The sequence below is a fragment of the Gekko japonicus genome, unplaced genomic scaffold (assembly GCF_001447785.1).
Source record: "Gekko japonicus isolate JY-2015 unplaced genomic scaffold, Gekko_japonicus_V1.1 scaffold14, whole genome shotgun sequence".
Lineage (NCBI taxonomy): Eukaryota > Metazoa > Chordata > Lepidosauria > Squamata > Gekkonidae > Gekko > Gekko japonicus.
This window is the reverse complement of record NW_015176452.1, coordinates 984,739-1,009,501: the sequence shown is the minus strand read 5'-3', so window position 1 is coordinate 1,009,501 and position 24,763 is coordinate 984,739. Positions and strand designations below refer to the sequence as shown.

General features: G+C 43.9%; 1 protein-coding gene across 1 annotated transcript in view; it reads left to right on the top strand.

The window, feature by feature from the left end:
* STAG1 (stromal antigen 1) overlaps positions 1-24,763 on the top strand; it is a 284,176-nt gene that overhangs the window by 71,127 nt on the left and 188,286 nt on the right. Inside the window, exon 2 of the mRNA XM_015426863.1 lies at positions 13,495-13,629. Coding sequence (XP_015282349.1) covers positions 13,601-13,629 — 29 coding nt within the window. The 5' untranslated portion in view covers positions 13,495-13,600. The remainder of the gene's footprint in view (positions 1-13,494; positions 13,630-24,763) is intronic.

Sequence of the window (24,763 nt, the reverse complement as noted above, 5' to 3'; positions counted from 1 at the left end):
GCGTTGCAGAGCGTCTCCTGCGCATGCGCAGGAGACGGTCTTGCACTTTCGGGGGGATTTAAACATCCCCCCGAAAATTTTTTAAACTTTTTGTATTTTTGTGCACACGTGGGGACTGGCCCACGTGTGCACAAACCTCCCCCGGCCCCCCAGCTGCCCCCTCCGTGCTGATTTAGCGATCCGCACGGAGGGGGCAACTTGGCTATTAGATATATAGATAGGGCTATTCGGCCTACTGTGAGGGGGATCTCAAAGTTCAGAGGGGAACAAGATTTGTTGGCTAAGCTGTATAGCCTTAGTATTTCAATGTCAAGTACTCTGCATTTAATCATCTGAAAAGTGCCCATGAAAGGGAGCATAAACAGTGAGTCCATGGCAGTTATTTTGTTCTCAATGTGTAATAGCCAGTTGGACATGTTTGACTCTGTGAGCATTTGTTGTTTAAGGCTTCCTTGGTCTGCACTGTAGTGCAAACGCAGCCAATATTTTACTGCCGTAAGCCACGCACCAGATTCCACAGAGTTTAACCCAGTTTCTAGACATAAGGCTGCATAAGACACACAGTGCAGCATTCCCATGATCTTTCGAAGAAATTTAGATTGAACACGTGCAGTGGTGCCATTAAGTGCGCTTATCCATATTGGAATACGATACATGAGTTGGGGAATTAATTACTTTGGCCTTGAAGACTTTTAGTGCAGCTGGTATAAATTGATTGCCCCTGGTGTAGAAGAATCGGGAAATAGCGGCGGCATTGATGTTGGCCATATTTATTGCTAATTTACGTTGCAAAGACCAAGATGCATTATACTGGAAATGCAAACCTAAGTATCTAATTTTTTTTAACTTGTTCAATTGGTTTGCCTCCAATTATCCATTTGAGTGGTTTCCAAGTTTTGGAAAAGACAATTATTTTTGATTTTTCATGGTTTAGAAGTAATTTGTTTGTTATAACATATGAAAGGCATCTATTTAGTGAACGCTTTAAACCAACTTTGGAGCAGGACAATAGTACCATGTCGTCTACATATAATAGCAGAGGGGCATGGACAGAGCCCAGTTTAGGAGCATGGCAATCAACAGCTTGAAGATAAGGGGAGAGATCATTAAGGAACAGGTTGAATAGAAAGGGTGCTAATATACACCCTTGTTTGAATCCTTTATTTGATGGGATTTTTGAAGTTAATTTCCCTGTCAATGAACATTTAATTTGGTATTTTGTTGATGTATATAGCTTTTTTGTGAGGAGCCTCTTATATATGTTTAGTTGTTGCAGTTTAGTCCAGAGGAGTTTCCTATCGATTGAATTGAATGCCCCTTTAAGATCTATGCTCGTACCACGAAGCCACAATACTGTCCCAGGTAACGCGAATGTTGTATGTTGACCAACAAAACCCCTGGATGCAGATAGAGAGCACATACCCAAAACCCTATAGTTTACAAGAGATATTCTGGATCCCAATTCGTCACAGACTGAGAATTGGATCAAATAACACCCTCCTACCGACTTCTCTCAAAACATGTGATGGGAGGAAGATGCTCCTCCCCCAGGGGAGGTCGATCCTAACAACCTATACGAACAAAGACTGGTTCCCTCAGGGCATGGAACCACAGGCTTTCGAAAACTGGAAAAGGGCAGGTCTGGGACGCCTCTGGGACCTGGTGGATATATCAAACAATACTGGAGACGGATAGTATGGACAAACTCAAATACCAGAACAGATGGGAGGGAGGACCTTAGCCCGAGCTTAGAGGAGACGGACTGGGAAAGAATCTGGGCATCCCCTGCGAACAAGACCTCTGTATACAACATCAGACTGCAATTTTTCAAAATGACAATACGGTGGTACCTCACACCACAACAGCTGCACAAGATAAACCCAGCTATTCACCATCTGCTGGAAGAACTGCAAAAGATCAACCAGAAACTTGATTCTATGGAAGCTGCCTATACATTGCAACAGGAAAAAATGACAGAGACAGCTGAAAAGGTAGATGACATCGCAAAGCAATGTCTGGCATCAGCCGAAGAAGTACAGAAAGTTAAGAAGAAGGTCATTAAAGTGGAAAAACAGCAGGAAAAACAAGATAATAAACTATTAATGCTTCAAATGGAAAAAGCAAATGTAACTCTCCGGTTCCAGGGACTGAAAGAAGAAACTGGAGATGATCTAAGAGACATATTGGCGAGCGACAGCTTTGGCTCCACTAACTGGCAACGAAGCGGAAAAAATAAAAGAAGAAATGGATTTGGCCTATAGGGCCTATTCCAATTATACAAGAAAAAACAAGTTGCCAGCAGAAGTGGTTGTAAAATTTACAAAGCAGAGATCAGATACTAAAGGTGACATCAGCAATGCCCCTGAAAATCGGAGATCAGTTGATAAGAATTTTAAAAGATGTTCCATTTGAAATAAGAATGAAAAGAAAAAAATATAAAGGATTGACCAGATTTCTACAAAACCATCAAACAAATTACAAATGGCTGGTGCCCGAAGGACTGACTTTCAAGTTCAAAGAAAAGAGAGAAAAGATTGATTCTATTTTCAAGGCTCAAGACTTCTTAGAAAGGCACGCCAGTAAAGAAGAAAAGGCAGAACTGGCCAAGGGGATGACAGGACTGAACGTGGAAGACAGCAGCTCGGAGGGAGAGGTGAAGGACGAGGAACCCAAAGGAGCAACTGCTTTGAAGTATAACTTGAGAGATAAGAAAGGAAAGGACCCCAGATTCTAGAGACTTTTCAATTTTTGGATTACACTCTGAAAAAGAAATTAACTCCCAGAAGGACAATACTAACATATTAATTGCCTTGTTAACAGAGATGAAGGAAGAAAAGAACGTCGGACTACAGAAGCAGTGATTGACTCTAATTCTTAATATGAAAAGACTAATATACTAATATATTAACACCACTCACCCTTTTCTTTATCCATCTATATACCCACCCCTTTTCCTGACTTTAAGCGAAATATCTCTCCTTTTTAGGAGAGGGAATAAAGCTATTAAATTAAAAAAAAGATAAACCCAGCTATACATCCTGCCTGCTGGAAGCACTGTGGTCAGTTAGGGACCTATCTGCACTACTGGTGGGAGTGCCAGGAGGTACAGAAATTTTGGAAGGCTGTACTGTCAGAGATAAACATCATCACATGACAGAAGATACCCCATAAGCCAGAAATGGCTCTTCTGGACCTTTGGGATGGAGATGTGAGTAAGGAAACCAGAGAACTTATGTTGATACTGCTCGTGTCAGCCCGACTAACCATAGCAGCAACATGGAATTCGCCCGCACCTCCAACCATAGCAGCATGGCAAGAGAAGGTATGGGATCAGTTTATAATGGCCAAGATCACTGACTCATTAAACAGAGCAAATGACAGAAATGCACAAACCTACTCTAAGTTTGTTAGGATATGGGCTCCAGCCCTGGAGTATATGACTACGAATCGCATATTGCCAACAAAACAAATATATCACACATGGTTACACCTTTAGGCCTCCAGCACTACAGATAATAATAAAAACGAGAAAACACACAACACCCACGAGACGATTCAATGATCAATACCCTCTGAATGACGAGACAAAATGTTCTGTGTTGTATAGTCACTTATATGTACTAAAGTTGCAGTGTTGCTGTGTTGAAACTAATGTTTAAGCTGCTCTCTGTAAAGATGAGAAAATTAATTAAAAAATTATTTTAAAAAGATCTATAAAGGCGACGTACAGGGGTCATTTTGTAGAAAAAGAGGTGCAGGAGCTCATTAGCATAACTCATTAGCATAACTTATTTGCATATGCCATGCCCCCTGACATCACCGGAAGTTTGTCAAAAGGCAACACCCACCGCTCAGTCTCCACTGGACTGTTTTGGATTGCTAGCTATTGGGGGGGGGGAACGTGCAGATCTGCCCTCACAGAGGAGGAAGAGCTTGTACCTGAAGGCGGGCCAGGGCGGGCTCCGGAACTTACCTGGCTGCTTCTTTCTCCTCGTGGCCCATCTGAGGGCTGCTGGGAGCAGGGGGCAGGGCTTGTTGCATGTGCCCGCCCCCTGGGCTCTTTACTGCCGGAGCTCCGCTCCTGTGCACTCCTGCAGGAAATGACCCCTGGCGGCGTATAATTTTGCATTGTTTCTTTTATGTACTTGTTAATCAGGTGCTCTAATACAATGCAATGGTCTAAAGTAGTTTTCCCTTTACAAAATCCCAGCTGTTCCGGGCCTAGGACTCTGTTCTGTCATCCATATGGTAAGCTTAGATAGTAAATGTTTGGCATATAGTTTTCCCGTTACGGAAAGTAGGCTGATAGGTCTATAGTTGGAAGGAATTGAACAATCACCTTTTTTGTGAATTGGGACCACAGTTGCATTTAACCACGCATCAGGAATAAGGCCAGATTTTTCAATCATTGTGGGAAAAGATGCAAGAGGGGCAGCTCACCAATCAGGGTCCAGTTTTAAAATTTCAGGTAGAATTATATCAGGACCAGCTGCTTTTCCTGGTTTTAATTGGCCAATCAGTTCTTTTATTTCATCGGGTGTTACAGGAGGCCAGACAGGTAAGTCCTCAGACAGAAAATCTGAGGGTTCCATAGTGCGGACATCATCCTGATGGAATAATGTCAAAAAATATTGAAACCACACTTGGGGAGAAATAGTAGACATAGAGGGGACCTCTGCATGACATGCCCCCGAGACTATGGCCCAAAATATGTCTGGTATAATTGTTCCCATTGTGTATTAATATATTCAATCTTCTTTCTGTTCATACTCTGTTGTAGCTGGCTCTTAAGTTTAAAGTATTCCCTCAGAAAATATGGGTCAGTGGATTCATGGTATTGTCTAAAGACATTGAATAATTGGGTTTTTAAGTATCTACATTCCCTATCAAACCAGCCATTTATAGGTCTACTACTCCCCCTATTTCTATTCTCAAATTCTTTGCCCAGTGATGTAGCTCTGTGAGATGTTAAAGCATTATAGGCTATGATCATTGATGAATGTTCATTTGCATAAATTAAAGAGCATCTATACTTTAGAAGTAGGTTTGATTTGAGTAATTGTTAAGAGGCTAATTTGGTTTCGGGCCAGAGGCAGATGCAAACATATGGGAAGAAACCTTATAATTTGACCTTGTAACCTTGGAAGATCTGTCTTACAGTGTGTCACTATAAAGGAAGGATGCCTATTTGGAAGACTACAAAACAAGCTGTCTCACATTTGAGATCACTTTTTCCAGAGTATAAAGCTTCAATAGAACTAGCTTCACTAGAAACACTAAAAAACGTTAACCAAGCACAGAGGCTACTTCTGAATTTCAAAAGTACCAAAATGCCTGCATTGATATTGTGACAGAAGGCTTTCTTGGCAACAAAAGGAATCTTTCCACTCAGAGTCTTTGCTAACACTATTATTGCTCCCTTGTTTCCTAATATGCAGTATGCATGCACTACTACTACAGTTAATTTATTCTGTACCACAAACTTCAGTAACAACAACACAAGCTAAAATCAGTGCAAGTACATACAAAGATGGAGCTGCGGTGGCTCAAGTGGTTAAGACGCTGAACTGCAGGCTGTGGAAGGTCGGTAGTTCAGCAGTTCGAGACCCGGGTGCCGCATGATGGAGTGAGCTCCTGTCTCTAGTTCCAGCTCCTGCCAACCTAGCAGTTCGAAAGCAAGAAATTGCAAGTAGATAAATAGGTACCACTTTGGTGGGAAGGTAACAGTGTTCCGTGCGCCTTGGTGTTTAGTCATGCCGGCCACATGACCACGGAAACGTCTTCGGACAGCGCTGGCTCTTCGGCTTTGAAACGGAGATGAGCCCCGCAACCCTAGAGTCGGATTCGACTGGCTTTCGAGCAAGGGAACCTTTACCTTTACCTTTTACATACAAAGAGGCTCAAAGTGACAGTGCAAGCTCTTACCTCAAGATTGCAACTGAAAACGACTTAAATCATTTCTGAACTTACCAGAAGAGGAGCAATCAGAAATAATAACAAGACTGGATTGGTTAAAAACTGAGTTTTTAAAAACTAAGGAAGCAGAGACATTTCAAACATTTCCCTCTTGTCCAGAAAACAATATAAAGGCAACGAATTTGACTACAACAATAGCTAATCCTGGCTTTCTGGTCGACGGAACAGTGATGGCGGATGCTCTTCTCACAGTGGAGGAGGGTGAATCGCACACCAGCGGCCTGGAGGGGTGCCACCTCAAGTGACACCCCCGCGAAGCCTTTGCGATAGGCTCCAGGCCAGGGGGCTTTTGAGGGGTAGCCTCTTCGATGGCGTAATGCCAGAGAATTGAAGCTCCCCTCTGCCCCGACGGTCCAGTCGCTGAGTGGCCTTCGGGCATAAGCGCCGGAGATCGAGCGGAATGGCGTAAAACCGAGCGTGGTCAGATAAACTGGCCAACAATGAACGTGAGTTCTGAATAAAAACGGAGTAGTTTGAAAAGCGACCCCCCCATTGGCCAACAATGAACGTGAGTTCTGAATAAAAACGGAGTAGTTTGAAAAGCGACCCCCCCTCCCGCGATTGGAAACAGAGGTTGCAAAGAGGGACGCTTCTTTTGCGAATGAGCGGTTAAGACACAAAGGGGGAGAGGGGAGGAAGTAAACCAAAAGTGTTTTGAGAGACTTATTTGAATTGCAAGGTCATTTGGCAAGTTTTCCGAGTTGTGGGGAAGCGGCAGAAATTGTAAACAAAACGGGAAAGATGGTGGGCTTGCAGAGAAAGTTTAAAACGAAGCCGGACGGACAGAGTCCGAGACCGGAAGAGGGAGCAGATGTCCTCAAACTCCTGGCGGATATGCTCAAGCCAGTGATGGAACAACTCGATGGTATTAACCAGCTGTGATTGACTGTGATGAATAAAAACTTTGTGGCACAGCAGCTTCAGCTGAACAAGACGGAGAAAAAAGTGGAGCAGGCGAACGAGAAAATTAAAGAGATTGACACCACAAGTAAGAAGTTGACGAAAAGGATGGGAGAGGTGGAAATGAAGCAGAATTGCCAAGAGAATCAAGTCTTGCAGCTACAGATGGAAAAAGCTAACATGATTCTCAGGTTTCAGGGAGTTCCTGAAGCGGTTCTGGAAGGTGTCATCTTTAAGATCAACGATAGAAGGGAGAAGATAGACTCCACTTTTAAAGCTAAAGAATTTTTGAAAGGTCAGCTGGGGACAGATGATGAGTCTAAAGAGGGAGAATCGAAGTCAAGTGACTCTGCTACCTTGGGAACGGAAGAGGATTTTGTGGCAGAAAAGGGTGCAGGACCTGCCAGAGTGGTATACGATTTTAGAGACAGAAAGCCGAAGTAAAGGCAGAAGGACTTGGAAAATGGCCTTTTGAAGCAAAGAATAAGAAGATGATCAGAGACTTCTCTCATAACAACTAACAAAATAACATACAAGAAGCGAATTGTTATAAGCAAGAACTCAACAAGTATATTGTGATAATAAAACTAATGGTACTAACATATTTACTAACAGTGAAAAGATCTCCTTCTCTTGGGGTTTTAGTCTAGTGTGGTTTGCTTTTCTTTATCCCTAGTTGTAGTCCCTCCCCTATATTTCTTTGTAGTTTGTAGTATATGCAAAATAAAAAATATCCCTACGGGGATTTAAAAAACAAAAACACAATAGCTAATCCTCCAACTAGGAACATAGAGGACAACTCTAATGGCCCTCAGAGACAACACTTTCAGCCAGTCATTGGTGACTGATCAAGTCCAACCGGAACTCAAGGGAAACTCAGAGACGTCAGTACAAGCTGAAGTCCACATGTCTGCAATAATGGCTGAGAATCCCCCTCTGAGCAGTAAGGGAGATATTGTGTGGCCAACTAATTAAAGGAGACAGACTCATAAATTCTTCTACACCACCATCATCTAAATCTCCTACTACTTTGGATATTGGGATCATCTCGGAACGTGGCATGATGGTGAAATAAGGCCGTTTTGACATTATACTCCTTCAGGAAACATGGTCCCCAAATCAGATTCAGATTGAGGGGTATAAATCTTTCTCCCTCCCAGGGTATAGGACTAACCCTGTCACTTTCAAGTGGGTTTGGCTCTGTTTGTTTTTCTATATTTAAAAGTAGAAATCGTCATGTTACAACTGGATAGTCCCACTGAGCAAGCTATTAAGATTTTTCTTGATCACCTTTGATTATTGTGAATATTTATTTGTTAAATTTATATCCCGCCCTCCCCCGTAGGGCTCAGGGCGGCTTACATAGCAAAAAACTTGCTCATAAAAACATCAAATACTATAATACATTTTAAAACCATAATATACATTTTAAAAGCCTAAACAATTAATAAAGTGCTCAAACTACACAGCATCCATACTAAGGCATCAGAGAGGGCACCACACATCCCTTAGTAGGCATAGTATGAAAGATGTTAATCAGATGTTCCACCGATGTTCCTCCTAGTCTCCTAGGGCCCTCCCCCCCCCCCACATTGATGGTATACAGCGGGGGGGGGCAGCGGCGGCGGCCCCTAATCGAAAGCCTGGTGGAAGAGCTCCGTCTTACAGGCCCTGCGGAATTGCGCCAGATCCTGCAGGGCCCGGATCTCCTCCGGGAGCTCATTCCACCAGGCAGGGGAATGGGCTGCCCCCTGCTCTTCCCTCCAGACTTTGCACTCAGAAGACGTGATACATAGGAAAGTGGCAAATCAATAAATAAGAAGCACCAGTCTTCAGTCTTATATATTTTGGAAGAAGAAAAATTGAAAAGACTACACTTGATCTTAGACTCAGTCGGAGCCAACCAGCCACAGCTTCGAGTGCCCGATATAGGTCATCGGGACCCGAATCCGACCGGCCACCCAGCATCAGATAGAGCTGGGTGTCATCCGCGTATTGGTGACACCCAAGCCCATAACTCCGGATAATCTGGGCAAGGGGGCGCATATAGATGTTAAATAGCATCGGGGACAGCACAGCTCCCTGTGGCACCCCACACTCAATGGGGTGCCTATGGGAGCGCTGATCCCCGAGAGCCACCCTTTGTCCCCGACCTTGGAGGAAAGAGGCAAACCATTGCAAGGCAAGCCCCCGTATCCCCACGTCGGCAAGGCGATGGGTCAGCAGCTGGTGGTCGACAGTGTCAAACGCTGCCGACAGATCTAACAACACCAGTGCTGCCACACCGCCCCGATCCAGATGTCTCCGGAGATCGTCAGTCAGGGCGACCAAAGCCGTCTCAGTCCCCATATATGTTCCCATCTCCTTTGACAGACTCTCTTTTCCAACATTGGAAATGACTAACTACTTTTCTAGAAAAACTAGAAGAAGAACACCCCTTGGCTGAAATAATTCTGGCAGGTGATTTTAACGCTAGAGTAGGCAACGATCATAAAATATTCTTTAAGGCTATAGAAATTAGTCAGGATGATACACTCCCACCTTTTCTCACCTCTACAATGTATTCCAAAGATTGCCATATAAACTCAGCAGACATCTATCTTGCCAAACTTTGTCTTCAATTTAATAACATTTGGCTGAATGGGCTGACCAACTTCCCCACATCTGGAGAATATACATTTGTCTCAACAAAGGGCTACAGTGTAATTGACTATTTTATAGTTTCCCCTTCATTGGAATCTCATATTTTAGTCTTCACTATTGGTGATTATATAATCAGTGACCATCTTCCACTCATTTAACTCTCAATGTCAGCCCTTTTACTAGAACCCGATGTTATTTCCAACACCAACCTGACAAGCACTATCGCCTAGGATCTTATGGAATGATAGCTCTATGAAAAAAACCAGATTAGAGTCCACACACTTAACCACTACACCAAACCAAGGAGATGGGAAATGGAAGGCTTTGTTCCTGTTTCCCTGATTGCAAGGTGGGAAATACCACCAAGATGTCCTCCTTTCCTCAAAGGAGAAGGACCCTTCATGGTAAGTATTCAGTGGTCCATTCCATCTAAGTATTGCAACTAAAAGCCAGTGATTGACTTCTTAGATGCAGTTGTCTAATTTCATTTTAAAATGCTATAATTCATTCATTCATAGACCTTTATTGGCATATCATCAGTCATAAAGTATATAAAACATTGTATTGTAAAATTAAATCTAAAATTCCATATAAATGTAGTACAATCAAAATAGTACTATCTAAAATTTTGTATCTTAAGAACTTCTGTAATAAACTTGGCAACATCATTAGTGATCTCAGGGATCGAATCATTCAAGAAAAGTTGAGATTTTGATTTATTACTCAAATAACTTTTAGGATGATGCCAAGTTAGAAGGAATTTCTCGTGAGGTAGCTCATACAGGGGGCATTCAACAATTATGTGCTCAGTCGTGTCCAGGGAGTTAAGACCACAGGGGCACAGCTGTTCGTGTCCTGGTAAAATGCTATAAGATAGTGGCTATCAGCATTTCATGTTGCAGTAAATACTATAATTCAATTATCTGCTGTATGTATTTTATTATTTATTTAGAACATTTTTATCCTGTCTTTCCACTTGATCAGGGCATTGTGTGAAGAAACATGTTGTTCAGTCTGTCTTAAATCTTCTGGCCAGTAGTTCCATTGAATCCTGCTAATTTTATCAGAGACTAGCCTGCTACCCGAGCTTCACTACGGTATTTAAGTTCCGTAAATCCAGTTATAATACTGATGATGTGAAATTTGAAATGTGACATTTGTTCTAGGAATTCTAATAGAGAAGATTGTAGTGTAAGAAATGAAGTGAGACATACATACTTTTTTTCTCTCTACTGAAGGACCTCTCTCTAGACCAGATTGGTAGTTCTGCCCTCAGGTGCTAGGATCACCAGTCTGCTTGATGAGCTCACTCTGGAGCAGGCCATATAGAACTGTCCATTTAAGAAGCAGTCATCTGTTAAGTCAACTCCTGCTACCTTCCACGAAAGTAATGTCTCTACTTGTGTTCCTGGATTGTTTTGCTCATATGGAGACTGTGTGGTTCTGAGCACCTCAGGGTGATCTTGCTGGTACTTGGCCTGTGCAGCTCAGTGCACTGCAGGAGTACTATGTGCAAATGTCTTTGCTGCATTCCTAAGTTGCCGCCTCCTTGTAGCATTGGTGTATCTGGCTTGATGTTTGCAAGGAGCTTTCTTGGGGGCAGTAAGAGGTGAGAGGTGTGAGCGGGAGTTGGTGTGAGGGAGTGGTGATGTGGTGAACATTTCTTCAGGTTCATGAGTGAGGCACGCATCGAAATGGCTCTTAGAAATGTCCTTTACTATCTCCCCATAAACATTCATACCCTGGCCCTGCTTCCTACACCTCACAGACAGAGGCCTGTCTGGTGTTGGGGGGGATTGTATTTAAAGGCATCGGGGAGGCCAATCCTGCTGAGCAAACCTCACTGGTGGCTGTAAGCATCCCACCTCCTCTTCTACACCTGACAGGCAGCTGCCTGTTTAGTGTAGGATGGGGAGGGGGGGAGTATTAGAAGCCACTCTGGAGGCAGGGCTGGCAGGATCACTAAGGAGTTACTGTTGGGGCGGGCTCCCTCATGGCTTTAAGCACCCTGCAACCACTACTGCACCTGACAGACAACCACCATTTAAGTGTAGGAGGTAGGGGGGGAGTGTGTTGGAAGCCATCCCACCTCCTCTCCTACACCTGACAGGCAGCTGCCTGTCCACTGTAGGAGGGGAGGAGTATTAGAAGCCACGGTGGAGGTGGGGCTGCACCTGACAGACAACCGCCTGTTTGGTGTAGGAGGTGGGGGGAGAGTGTTGGAAGCCACTCCACCTCTCCTACACCTGACAGGCAGCTGCCTGTCCACTGTAGGAGGGGGAGGAGGATTAGAAGCCATGGTGGAGGTGGGGCTGCACCTGACAGAGGTGGGGGGAGTGTATTGAAAGCCACCCCACCTCCTCTCCTACACCTGACAGGCAGCTGCCTGTCCAGCGTAGGAGGGGGAGGGAGGAGGAGTATTAGAAGCCACAGTGGAGGTGGGGCAGCACCTGACAATTGTCTGTTAGGTGTAGGAGGTGGGGGGAGTGTGTTGGAAGGCACCCCACCTCCTCTCCTACACCTGACAGGCAGCTGCCTGTCCTGTGTAGGAGGGGGGAGGAGTATTAGAAGTAACTGTGAAGATGGGTCTGCACCTGACAGACAACCACAAGTTAGGTGTAGAAGGTGGGGGGAGTGTGTTGGAAGCCACCCCACCTCCTCTCCTACACCTGACAGGCAGCTGCCTGTCCAGTGTAGGAGGGGGGAGGGGGAGGAGTATTAGAAGTAACTGTTAAGATGGGTCTGCACCTGACAGACAAACTGCCTCTTAGGTGTAGGAGTGTGGGGGGGAGTGTGTTGGAAGCCATCAGAGAGGCTGGGCCAGCAGCTTTGCTTCACCTCACAGGTGGTTCTTGGCCACTCCTGATTTCCTCAACTGTCATTAGCTGTCTGCAGTCCCCTGTAACTGTTGGCTTTTTTTTTTAACCTCAGAACACTGAGCTCTGCAGCTGACCAATCAGAGTGGGGGGTGCAGAGAGGCAGCCGCCTGGCAGCCGCATAAGTATCCATGGGGGAGCACATTTTCCCCCTTTTGATCCACTTAGGGGTCGAATTTCTAAAAATTCCTTCTTAGCGAGCACCCACGCCATGGTAGGAGTGCTCTTCCCGAATTTGGTGTCTCTAGGTCCAGCGGTTTGGCCTGGGCGTTGATTTTACGGTGAGGGGACTTTCTTTTTATATATATATATATATATATATATGTGGAGAGAATGTGCTCTTAGATACTTTATTGTTCTTTGTCGTATCAGTTTAAAGATTTTCATACTGACCACAGTATGACTGAGGGGAGGCCTCTAGAAAATGGGCTTCTCATAGTTTCAGTGACAGCTTACAAATAGCTTACAAAGAAGCTCCCCGTATTACAAACTTTGGTTTCCTATAGTAGAATCATGCTGTAATGCATACTTCGTTTGAATTCAAAATATGATGGTAGGTTATGATTTTATTGTAAACTATCTTTTTATTGAAATGTTAAATGCTTTTACCACTGTCTCTTTTGGTGCGAATATCTCATATATAATGTGCATTTAGTGTTAAAGATTCTGTAATGGTTAAATTTTAATGTTGTTTTCATGATGGGTAGAGCTGTCTCTTTCCTGCTAATAGGTACAAATATTGATTCACTACAAATACATATTATATTTGTGTAACTTTAAAGTTATTTAAAGTTTATACTTCATTTTAGCCAATGACAGCTTCCACTTAAAAATGCTCTAAGTTTTCAGGAAGGACCAAATTCCATATTCTGTTAAGTGTCTGGCACTGCAAAATACTAGCAAACTGCATTACAATATATTCATATAAGTATGTGGTTAGGATTTTATGACATGCTTACCATTGTTTTGTACATTCAAAATGCCCCAAGTGTGACATTCTCTCCTCCTCTTTTTCTTAAGCTGCTTTTGTATTGGATCTGTTAAATTTAATTTCATAATTGTGATTTTTTTTAAACTAGTTTTTGTTTTTTGTTTATAGGCTGGACGGAGATTGCTTGGAAAATAGTTACAAGAACATTGGCTGATAAAGACACCACTACAAGATACTCTTGTGTTTCTGTTAGCAGTCCTTAGTGTGCTAAACAATGATTACTTCAGAGTTACCGGTGTTACAGTGAGTAGTTTGTTTTTAAAATATATATACACACACACGTTCACAACACATAATCAGCACAACAAAATATTTTTGCGAAGGACATTTTTATAACTAGGACATATGATCTGGGTAGTGCAGTTCTTTGGGTACTTTTACAACAGATTTCTAGTTTGCATGTTGCTTAAATTGATCTCTGCAAATGATGAGTACAAATGGCATCAGTTTAACGTAACACTTTTAACACTTACTTTCTCCTTAGAAAATCAGGCTTTTATTATTTTAGAATTTATATTATGAGCTACAGAAGTATGAGTTGAATATTTAACTTTACTGTAGCTTATTGAAATTAGATATTCTTTGCTAGTCAATTTATCTTGGAATTAAGAAACTAAATTATTTGTAACATGTTTTCAACCCAAATCAAAACTGGATTAAAATCTAATTGCTGTATCAGAATAAAGTTTTGAATCAAAGTTAATGATACCTTAATCTCAAATGGGAGATCTGTTGATTTTAAGCATATTATCCATTTTAATTTCATAGTGGAAGTTGTGCGGAAGTATAGAATCTTGAGTATCGTTTATTTGAGCATGTTGAGTTCCAAGAGATGGACTAGTTTGAATTTTCTTAAGTACCATGTGAATAGATTTGGGGGAGGGGGATGGCGCTACAACATCAAGTGCAGGATTAAAATTGACCATAGCTTGAATTAAATAGCTCATTATAGTTGAATCATACATGGAAGTGATCAAATATTTGTTGATTTGAGAGTGACTGCCTATGTAACAAACTTCCAGTCTTAACTTACTGTGTCCCTGTTGTTGTGAGTCTTCCATATAAAATAAAGTTATCTCCATAAATACTGATACTAGTGTAATCATGGTATATTTAAAGTTGGTGGGGAAAATTGAACATTATCTTACTGGAATGTTAGCTCAGAATTGCCTACTCTGACTGTCAGTGGCTAGAAAAATATATTTCCCAAACTATTATTTAAGGTTCTTTAACTGCATATATCATGGATTGAATGTGGGACATTGTACATGCCAAGTACAGTGTTAGAAACGGGATGTCATATAAGGAGTTTGTATATGGAATGGCAAAGCTGTTTCTACTGTTATGGATGGTGTCAATTACCTGAGCTGATTCTGGAGGTTTTTAATATGTTGATAGCATTTTATGATTGCAGGGAATTATCTTTTTAGAAAGAGCTCAGTATATTCAAGATGGATCAACAAAGAAGTTCTAAATGTTTGTTAAATTTTGATGAGTTTGAAGCAAATTTTATGAAGGGGGCTTACAGTCATAGAAAGAACCAAGAAGGTTTGTATTAATGCACTAGGAAAAAGACCCGTTGTGGAAATAAATACAACGACCTCTAGAAAGAGGCTCTGGGCGGGTGCCCCGGCCTTGGACACTCAGTGTCAATTTGCTGTGGCGACCTCAGCAGGGTATAATGACACTGAGTTCACCATTTTCTCCAGAGGAACTGATCTCTGCTACCTAAAGAACAGTTGTAATTTTGAGTGACCTCCAGCCCTTACCTGGAGATTGGCAACAATGGTTCCCCAAAACGGAATAGTTGGTTTGGAGGGTGGAGTCTATGGCTTTGTACCTGTCCGAGGTCCCACACCTCCTGAAACCTCACCCTTTCCAGGCTCCATCTGTCACATCTCCAGGAATTTCCCACCTGGAGTTGGCAACCCTATCTCCTGCCCAGCCAATCATCAACCTACCTTTATTTCCCCCTCACTCTTCAGCTTTCCACCCCCCACACACCTGCAGCTTCTCCCGTGCTCTGAAGCCCTGACTGCTATGTCACATTGGCTGTCATATGGGGGCCACCTCAGCAGCATATAAGGATACAAAGCCCACCATTTTCTTCAGGGGAACTGATCTCTGCCATCTGGAAAGCAGTTGTAATTCTGAGTGATCACCAGCCCTCACCTGGAGATTGGACACATTTTACCTCAGAACAGCAAACTGTTTAGAATGTTAGAGGCAAAAGCCAATCAAGTCGCATATGCAAACGACCTGTGTTCGGAGGCAGAGGCCAATGCAAATAACCTCTGTGTTCTGACTGGCTATGGGGGGGAGAGAGAGCGAACTGATTTTGGAGCGTGTGGAATGTTCTAGAGAAGTGCCACCACCATTCGGCTTTTATTTATAAGGGAGATTATGTTGATTGGACTTTTCCTGAAGACTTAATGTGATGTTAAAGTTGAACAAAAGCATTTATCTTCCTTAACACAAAAGTACTTTCTTGTGTAAAGATTTTTTAAAAGGTATATGAATATTTATATATCTTCTGTCTGCCCTATAGTTTTTATTGGGGTGTTGGTCATCTGCAAAATCTTTGAGGCAATAGCATGCTTTCAGAGTGAAAGCTGCTTTTATAATTTTTGGAACTACCCCAGCAACCAAATTTGTTGTTTTTCGCATTAGAGTAACAGCTGACTTATGGCAACCCCACAGGGTTTTCTTTTTTTTTTTTTAACGATTTTATTAGAAGATAAGTCAAATATACATAAACAAGATTACTGTATAAACAATAATACAGACTGTAAGTGCAAATTCATTTAACACAATGCCATCTATAAACTTATCAGTAGGAACAGACATCGTTTTCTGTAAAGTATGTTATAAGAGGACACCATTTTCGAATGAATCTGGAATGGGACCGCGCATACCCTTGTGTGTGTGACTCATATTTATCTGCTACTTTATCCATCACAAAGTGGTCCCAACATTTATTTCTCCATTGATCAATAGAAGGAGGATCAGGATTTTTCCATGAGGCAGCAATAGAAAGCCGTGCTGTGGCTATTAATGTGGCGGCTAATTTAGTAATTTTTACTTCCGTTTCATCAATGGTATAACTTGAGTTAAGAAGCAATATAGCCGGATCAAGTGGGATGTCTTCTCTTGTGATCTTCTTTATTTCTTTCAACACTTGGGACCAGAAGTTTTTAATCCCCCCCACAGGGTTTTCAAAGCAAGAGACATTCTGAAGTGGTTTGCCATTGCTTGTCTTCATGTCACGACCCAAGTATTCCTCAGAGGATTTCCATCCAAATACTAGATGAGGTTGGCCCTGCTTAGCTTCTGAGAGCTGATGAGATCAGGCTAGTCTGGGGTATTCAGGTGAAGGCAGCAACAAATACAGGGATGTAATTTTACGTCTTCTGGAGATTTGTTGTTCCTAGTCTTCTGGTTATCCTAATATGAATAGGATGAGGTGGCCAAGATCAGTTACCTTCATTCTTCATTGGCACTTGAGTGTAAGCAATTCCAAACCAGCAGCTTGTGCATCTGTATGGCTGCTAGGTAGCTTTCTCTGCTGATCAGAAAGGTTGTAGTGTTCAGTACAACATTTACAATGGCCTATTAGTATGAGTGAATAGGACCTTGTTGATATAAATTACATGGTAAATAATGAGCTACTGTTTCTTGGAACTTTTCAGTGTCTGGTATATCTCTATTTTTTAAAATATACTTCTCTTGCTGAAATTGAGATAGGTTTCTATAAGTTGTTTACTTAATATAAATGATGTATTAAAATATTTTACCCCACCTTTCCTCTTGGCAGCTTACAGTAATAATTATCCGAAGAAGTGAGCAGTGGCTCACGAGAGCTCATACCCGGCCACATATTTTGTTAGTCTTTAAGTTGCTACTGGACTCTTGCTCTTTCCTACAGTAATAATTAAAACCAAGTTAGAAGCAAAATAACTTAAACCTCAGTTTTCTCACCCCCCTCAAGATGCCTGCTATTCATATCCTGTCAAATGTCCTGACAAACAAACAGGCCTTGCAGTGCCTCCTAAACATCTCCAACAAAGGGGCAGCCCTCACCTCTTTGGGGAACCTGTTCCACAGAGTGGAGGCTGCAGTGGAAAAGGCCCAGGCTGTGTGGCCCCACTGGTGGACCACCTGATGGCACCTGGTATTTTTGGCCACTGTGTGACAGAGTGTTGGACTAGATGGGCCTTTGGCCTGATCCAACATTGGCGTCTCTTATGTGCTCAGTGCGAGGTACACTACTCTAAGTCTGCGAATAGCCAAGAAGTAGCAGCTTGAAGACCATAGTTGGTGCACAGGAACATATGGAAGGAAATGGTCACAAAGGGTTTTAAAGCACCTTTAATTGTTTGTGGAAGCAAATTGGCAGCCTGTGTCGTTGTTTCAGAACCAGCAACATATGCTCCCATTGACTCACTCCTGGCAGTAGTCAGGCTGCTCTTTTCTGGATCACCGGCAGTTTCTGAGTTGTCTTCAAGAGCAGCCCAATGTAGAGCATGTTGCAGTAATCCACTTGTGAGGTTACAGAAGCATGAATCAGTGTGGCTAGATTGGCTGAGCTGAAAAAACAGATACAGCTGATACAAGGCACTCTTGGCCACTGTGGCTTTAATCGTTCTCTATGGTAAAATCAACCTCAAATCTTAGAGTTTTGCCCAAAAACAAGAGTGTCATCACCAACGTGGTGTTGTCACTTCCACGTGATATCAGCATGTCACATTTACTTCTGGCAACATTGCTGTTTGGGAGGGTTTTTTTCTCCTGTTGGCCAGCTAGCTGGTGGTGGACAGAAGCCCAACAAAACAGGGGATCCCCCGCTCCCAACTAGGGAATGGCAGCCCTGTCTCCTATGGTGGTGGTGGGGGGTCACCTTAATCCCCTCTTCTTTTCTTGCCTAGAAAAGGAGCTCTGGCTTTTAGAGGAGCTCTGCTAAAAGCTTACCTATGGTAGTTGTTATTCCTTCCTAATTCTACTCCTGAATTTTGATCCTATCTCTTCAATTGACAACCAAGTGCTCTCCCTACTATATGTCTTCCTCTTCCTTTCTCAAGAGAAGAAAAAGGGAAAGCAACAGTAAGAGCCCTGCCATCTTAATACGGCCATAAGAACATAAGAGCTCTGCTGGATCAGATTAATGGTCCATCTAGTCCAGCATCATGTCTCTCACAGTGGCCAACCAGTTCCTCTGGAGGGCCAACAACGGGGCACAGAGGCTGAGATCTTCCCCTGATGTTGCCTTCTGGCACTGGGATTCAGAGGATAATGTGGAGATTCCTCTCAGTCACCACAGATAGTAGTCACTGATAAACATATTCTCCATAAATCTATTTAATCTCTTTTAAAAACGGTCTATTCCTATAGCCATCACTACACCCTCTGGCAGTGAATTCCACATTTTAATCACTCTGTGTGTAAAGAAGTATTTGGCAGGCTACCTAGAGGAGAAGCATAAAAATCATCTTGACACATAGATAATCCTGTCTATATAAAAGCCCAACGTATTGAAACTTCCCGGCTCTCCCATTGGGTGTGCTTTGCGCTCCATCAGGCATTGGCCCGTCAACTGCCACTTAAGAGTACTCATGTGCCATTGGCTGGGTGCTGGGTCTGCTTTTTTCCCCTGCCCACTGCCGGCTTGGGCACTTCTCTGTCAGAATAAACTGCCAAAATGGCTGTCTCTCCTGACAAAGACACTTCTACTGCTGCTTGGCTCCTCCGTGGCTGGCTGGCTACTGAGGTGGGCCAGTGGCTGTCAAACCATTCTCTTCTCTTCTGCCGCCACCACTGTTCCCTGTAGGGTCCTTTCCAGAATGGGCAGGCTCCTCAGTGTCTCCTCCCCGACCTCTGTCCTCTTTGCTCCATTTATCCTCCCTGGCTCCCTTTTGACTTGCCTTCCTTCCCCTTTGTGTCCCTGCTTCCTTGTTTCTCTTCTGTCTGATCAATGCTACCTCGTCCCTATTGCGGGGGCGGGTCCAACATGTCCTTTCGGGCTTCGGGTGGCCTGCACACCATCGAGCTTCCCATTGTCTGCTTCCAGGCTGTGGGCTTGGTTGCTGACCCCATTTCATCCCCGACTTCCAGGGACGCCTGGCTGATATTGGGCCCTGCTAAGGGGTTGCCTCTGTGCTTGCCTGGAGCCCTTGCTGCTGGGACCAACTGCCAGGATGTACCTGCTGACTCCCTCATGCTTTGCCCTTCCTCAGGACCCTGGGCAGGTGAGACCTGAGAGTGGTAGGGTTTCCTTGTTCCAGCCTTGCTTCTGGGGATGCCTAACTGGTATCGGGCCCTGCTGGGGGGGGTTGTATATATGAGAGAGAATGTGAGAAGAGTCAGAAGAGCATGTCTTGCCACAGGTGTAACACTTTGTTTTTAAAGGCTTCAGTTCGGATTTCACAAATTTGCCAGCACTGCCCATTTCACTTAAAAGAGCATGAAGCAGACGATTCAGGGCTTGGGTATCCCAAATCCTTTCCAAAGTGAGCTGCTGTGTTTTTTTCCTCTGAGCTTCCCTACCCACAAGATCTGAAGCAGCCCCTGCCATCCATCTCGTTCCATACACAACCCGAGTAACAAGATTATATTCTTTTGTCGGGCTTCTCCTCCGATTGCACCAGAGGGAGCTGAAAGCACCTTCTCCGGCTGGAGGGCTGCAGTCTGCTGCCTCACATGCTCAATGCTTGGCTTTTGCCACTGCAGTACTAGGAGGCCAGCCTGCTTCCCCTGTTGAAAGTGACACTCTTCCACCCTTCTGGCTCAAGATTCAGAGGCATCACTTAGTTGGGGTGGCTCTTCAGTCCCTTGCAGAAACCCCCTTTCCGAGTGAGAGGCAGTGCCTTCTTTTCCCCCCTTCCGCACAATGCACCAGCACCTCTTCTAAGCATACGTGTCCAAAGGCTTGCTGGGGGAGTCTTCCAGCGCTGGCTTGTTCGTGGTGGGTGTGTGCTCCCCTTGCCTCTGCCTCCTCCTCCGGACTCCCTGCCTCAGTGTCCCTCTCACTGTTGACAGTTAAAGGTTTTTTTCCTGTTCCCCCCACCCGCTGCTTCTGTTCCTTTCCATTCTCCCTCTCCTGGGCTTGGGAAAGGGGATTAACAGCAAGGTGGCTTCAACTCCACCGAGGGAGAGGTAAGAAAAATCCTCTCTTTCTTTCAGGTGGAGGCAGATGGTGTCCGTGCTGGCTTGAAATGCCTCTGGAGTCCATGTCCTCTTTCTTATTCTTGCTGGCATTCTTAGCTATTGCTTGGAGCCTGAAAGTTGCAGTTGGCGGGTTTCGAGTGGGCTGCTGTGAGCTGTCTGTCTCGCCCTTGCCTTTTATTGAGGCCAGCCATGCAATGGCAACTGCCTCAATGACAAGGCTAAGAGGGGCCTAAAGATAATGTAATCCCGCCCTCTGTCCCTCCTCCGTGCTTTGTATTCTTGCTGGCATTCTTAGCTATTGCTTGGAGCCTGAAAGTTGCAGTTGGCGGGTTTCGAGTGGGCTGCTGTGAGCTGTCTGTCTCGCCCTTGCCTTTTATTGAGGCCAGCCATGCAATGGCAACTGCCTCAACGACAAGGCTAAAAGGGGCCTAAAGATAATCTAATCCAGCCCTGGATCACCCATTTCAATCCTATGAGAAGGAGGCCTTGATTCCTAGTGTAGAGGGCCCTGTGACCCCTTTGGTCTGTTGGGTGCTGATGCTCCAAAATTTTGCCCAGTCTGAAATCAACACATCCAGCTTAAACAGATGAGAGGAAAAAAAGAAGGAAACCTAACAGCACAGATTTCAATTTCTATTAGTGGAAAGGAGCAAGAGTCCAGTAGTACCTTAACAACTAACAAAATTTGTGTCAGGGTATGAGCTTTCATGAGTCACTGCTCACTTCTTCAGATACAGCTAGAATTGGTCTTTATATCTTGGAGGGTGAAGTGATTTCAGATGCCAAATGACAATAGCAGGCATTGGCAATGAGACAGGAAACCTAGGTCTCAGTTCATTCCGGGAAGATGCAAAGTTTATATCTCTAGTAACTTCTGTTACATTTTATGGCACTCATGGCGTGGCCTGACAAAGTGACATTTATGTCAGATCCAGCCTTGTAACAAACAAGTTTGACACCCCTGGTCTAGATCATGAGAGGATATAGGTGGCCTGTTTCTTTGCACAGCATCAAGGTCTAATGACATCCTGCTGTCTCCAAGCTTGGGTGACCTTGGCAGTGGTTTCTCTTACCTTAACAGAGGATCAGCGGAAAGATGCTTGTCAGGCTGTATATTTTGTCTTCTTGTTAACAGGAGATGGTGATCCAAATGGGACAACCTCTCCCAGGAAAACTTCTAAACAAGTTCTGTTGGAAGTTGCTACAGTTGGCTGCCTCCTGGGCCAGGAGAGGCGTAATCTCTTGGGGCCAACACACCAAGAGGATCCCAGGTTCTTTACCAGATGCAGAACATCAGCCTATTTTTATTTTATTTATTTTATTTTATTATTACACTTCTACCCCGCCCTCCCCACATGCGGGCTCAGGGCGACTCACAACAGGGCACCATGTGCCAGCACATAAAAACAGGATAAAACAATCACATAAACCAATAAAATATTTCAGTCTATCAGTTAAACAAGATGGTATCACCAAGATGTTACATAACACTGTCAGTCCTTCACTAGAGGTCAGGTCTATTGGAGGTCAGGTCTCTTCCTGGTTCTCTCCTTTTTTCTTAGTTGAGCATTCCAGTGGGTTCATCTGGACAGACAATATTGTGGGCAGGCATTTGTAAGTAAAGCAGGGAGATGAGAAGCTGCCATTACTCCAAATAGAATCTTCTAATTCTGACCTGGTCAGAAAAGATTCTTATGCACAAACATATTCAAGACTAATAAAACCCACAGACAAGCAGGCTGAACAGACAGACCATAGATCATAATGAGAGATACTCAAGCCAGGGATTCTTGAATAAGGATCCAAGAGGCTCAGCTCTTAATGGGAGTTCTGTTTCCTCCGATCGGTTCCTTTCCTAATCTTATATACCAGAGGCAGTACATATTACTCAGCTTGTATTTTGGAGACCCAAGGAAATTATATATGGTGTGCCCTCGTTCTAGATCAAATCTGAGCAGATACTCAGGCAATGTGTCATCCTTGTCTTTCAAACACTGGAGCTCTGGAAGTAACACAGCCCTTTCACTCTGTAGGGTGGTAACTACTACAGTCTTTGCCTCGGTTGAGGAAATTGGTAAAACCACCACCTTGGCATCTTCATCTACTGTTGTTTGACTTAATTAAAATACGCCTGTGTAACGATTGCATGTTTATTTGTGTGTGTGTCTTTAAAAGTTTGGTTTACCTTGCTGTGTGAACGTCTAGTGTGGTTGAAATAGGCAAGTTGTGTGATTGGTGAGTGACAGAGAGGGGGAGGGTTTTTGGAATGGATGCTGTGTGGATGATTTGAATGTCTATCAGGAGTGACTGTTAAGAGTTATGACAGTTGATGAATTCAGTTAGAGTCAGCAGAGAGTGCTGTGTAAAAGCAGTTGATAGGAGTTTGAGTTCTGTTTTCTGTGAGGGAAGTAGAAGAGGAGTTAAGTTCTGTCTCTGAGTGGAAGGAGACATCCCTGTGTGGGAAGGATTTGGTTCTGTGTGTGAAAAGAGTCACATTTAGTTCTGTGTTAAAGGAGTTACAATTAAAAGCTGAGAGTCTAGGAAAAAATACAGTGAAAAGTGTTACAAAGTTGCTTGAAACCTCCCTGTCAGAAAAAGAGAAGCTGGTGAGAGAGACACCCAGCATTTGTTCAAATCATTCCCAGTACTGTTCACATTGTTTACCCTCATATTTATGCTTTCTTTAAATAAATCCTATTTCCTTCAAGTATACCAGCAGTAAAGAATCCTTCCTCAGACCACATAGTACCACGAACGCCTAAAACCCTCGGTACACCTACCCAGTGCTACAATACCAACCCCAGAAGCAAAGAGAAGATTTGGAATTTATTAAAATTCCTGGTGGCAGCTAGAACTACCTAATTTGCAAGCACAAAATATTAACATTAAAGTGAAATACAGTCCTCCCCGATAAGGGGTCGTCACAGCCTGCAATGGCTGGCTGCAGCTTTGGCAGACATGTCTTTCTATTGGTTGTTCAGGCTAAAATTGTCCCAGCCACTTCTGGACTCTTCCCCCTGAGCCGTTGCCTGTCGGCGGGTAACCACGGCTCCACCCAGCTGGGCGGGAGTGAACATCGAGTCTATGACGCTTTCCCTTTGGCTATCATGCTGGGGAAGGCGGGACAATGCGTCGGCCAAGGAGTTCACTTTTCCAGGAAAATGGTGCAATGTGAAGTTGAACTTAGAAAAAAAATTGGCCCACCGTAACTGTTTAGCGTTCAGATTTCGGGGCGTGTGCAACACTTCGAGGTTTTTATGGTCTGTCCATACTTCAAATGGCACTCTCACCCCCTCCAACCAATGTCTCCACGTAGAAAGGGCCAGCCAGATAGCCCCCGCCTCCTTATCCCACACTGACCAGTTCCGTTCAGTAGTGTTAAATTTGCGGGAGATGTATCCAAGGGGGTGCAAGTTCCCATCCTCCCCCTCCTGCAAAATAGCCCGTCCCATGGCCACATCTGATGCGTCGACTTAGACAATAAATTTTTTATTCTCATTGGGATGGGCCAACACGGGTTCTGTAGTAAACAAAGCCTTGAGGCGCTCAAAAGCCTCTTGACATTTGGAAGTCCATATAAGGCGCACCCCCGGCTTAGTGTACTCTGGCCCTTTCCCCTTAGTTTTCAACAAGTCCATGAGAGGTAAGCTCACCTGGGCAAAGTTCTTGAGGAAGGGCCTATAAACATTTGCGAACCCAAGGAAGGATTGTAATTGGCGCCGGGTTCATTACAGTCACCGTTATGAAAATGGGGGTTGTAATTGCTCGCCATCTTTGGCGCCTCCTGGGATGGGACCTGATGCTCCACACCACTCACAGCAGGTCCTTGCCTTTCCCCGCTGGCTCTCCCTCGTCGTCGGTGCTGTCCTCCGAATCCCCACCCGGAATATTTATTTATTTTATTTATTTATAATTCAATTTATATCCCACCCTCCCCTAAGGCTCAGGGCAGCTAACAATTGAGGCAAAAGCCATAATTAAAACAATTAAAACAAGATAAAAACATAACAGTAGTACAACAAAGTGCTGCTGCTCGGATGTTCCGAGTTCCAAGATGGGTTCCGGTAGGGTGGATCCGTACCAACGACGTAAGTTCCAAAGCGGCAGATAGCCAGTCTTCTTCCCAGGGCCCGATTGCACCCTGATGGTATCTCTGCAAATTTTCGGCAATGGTGCATTGATGGAACAGTAGCGGCGGCGACTCCTACTCGAATGC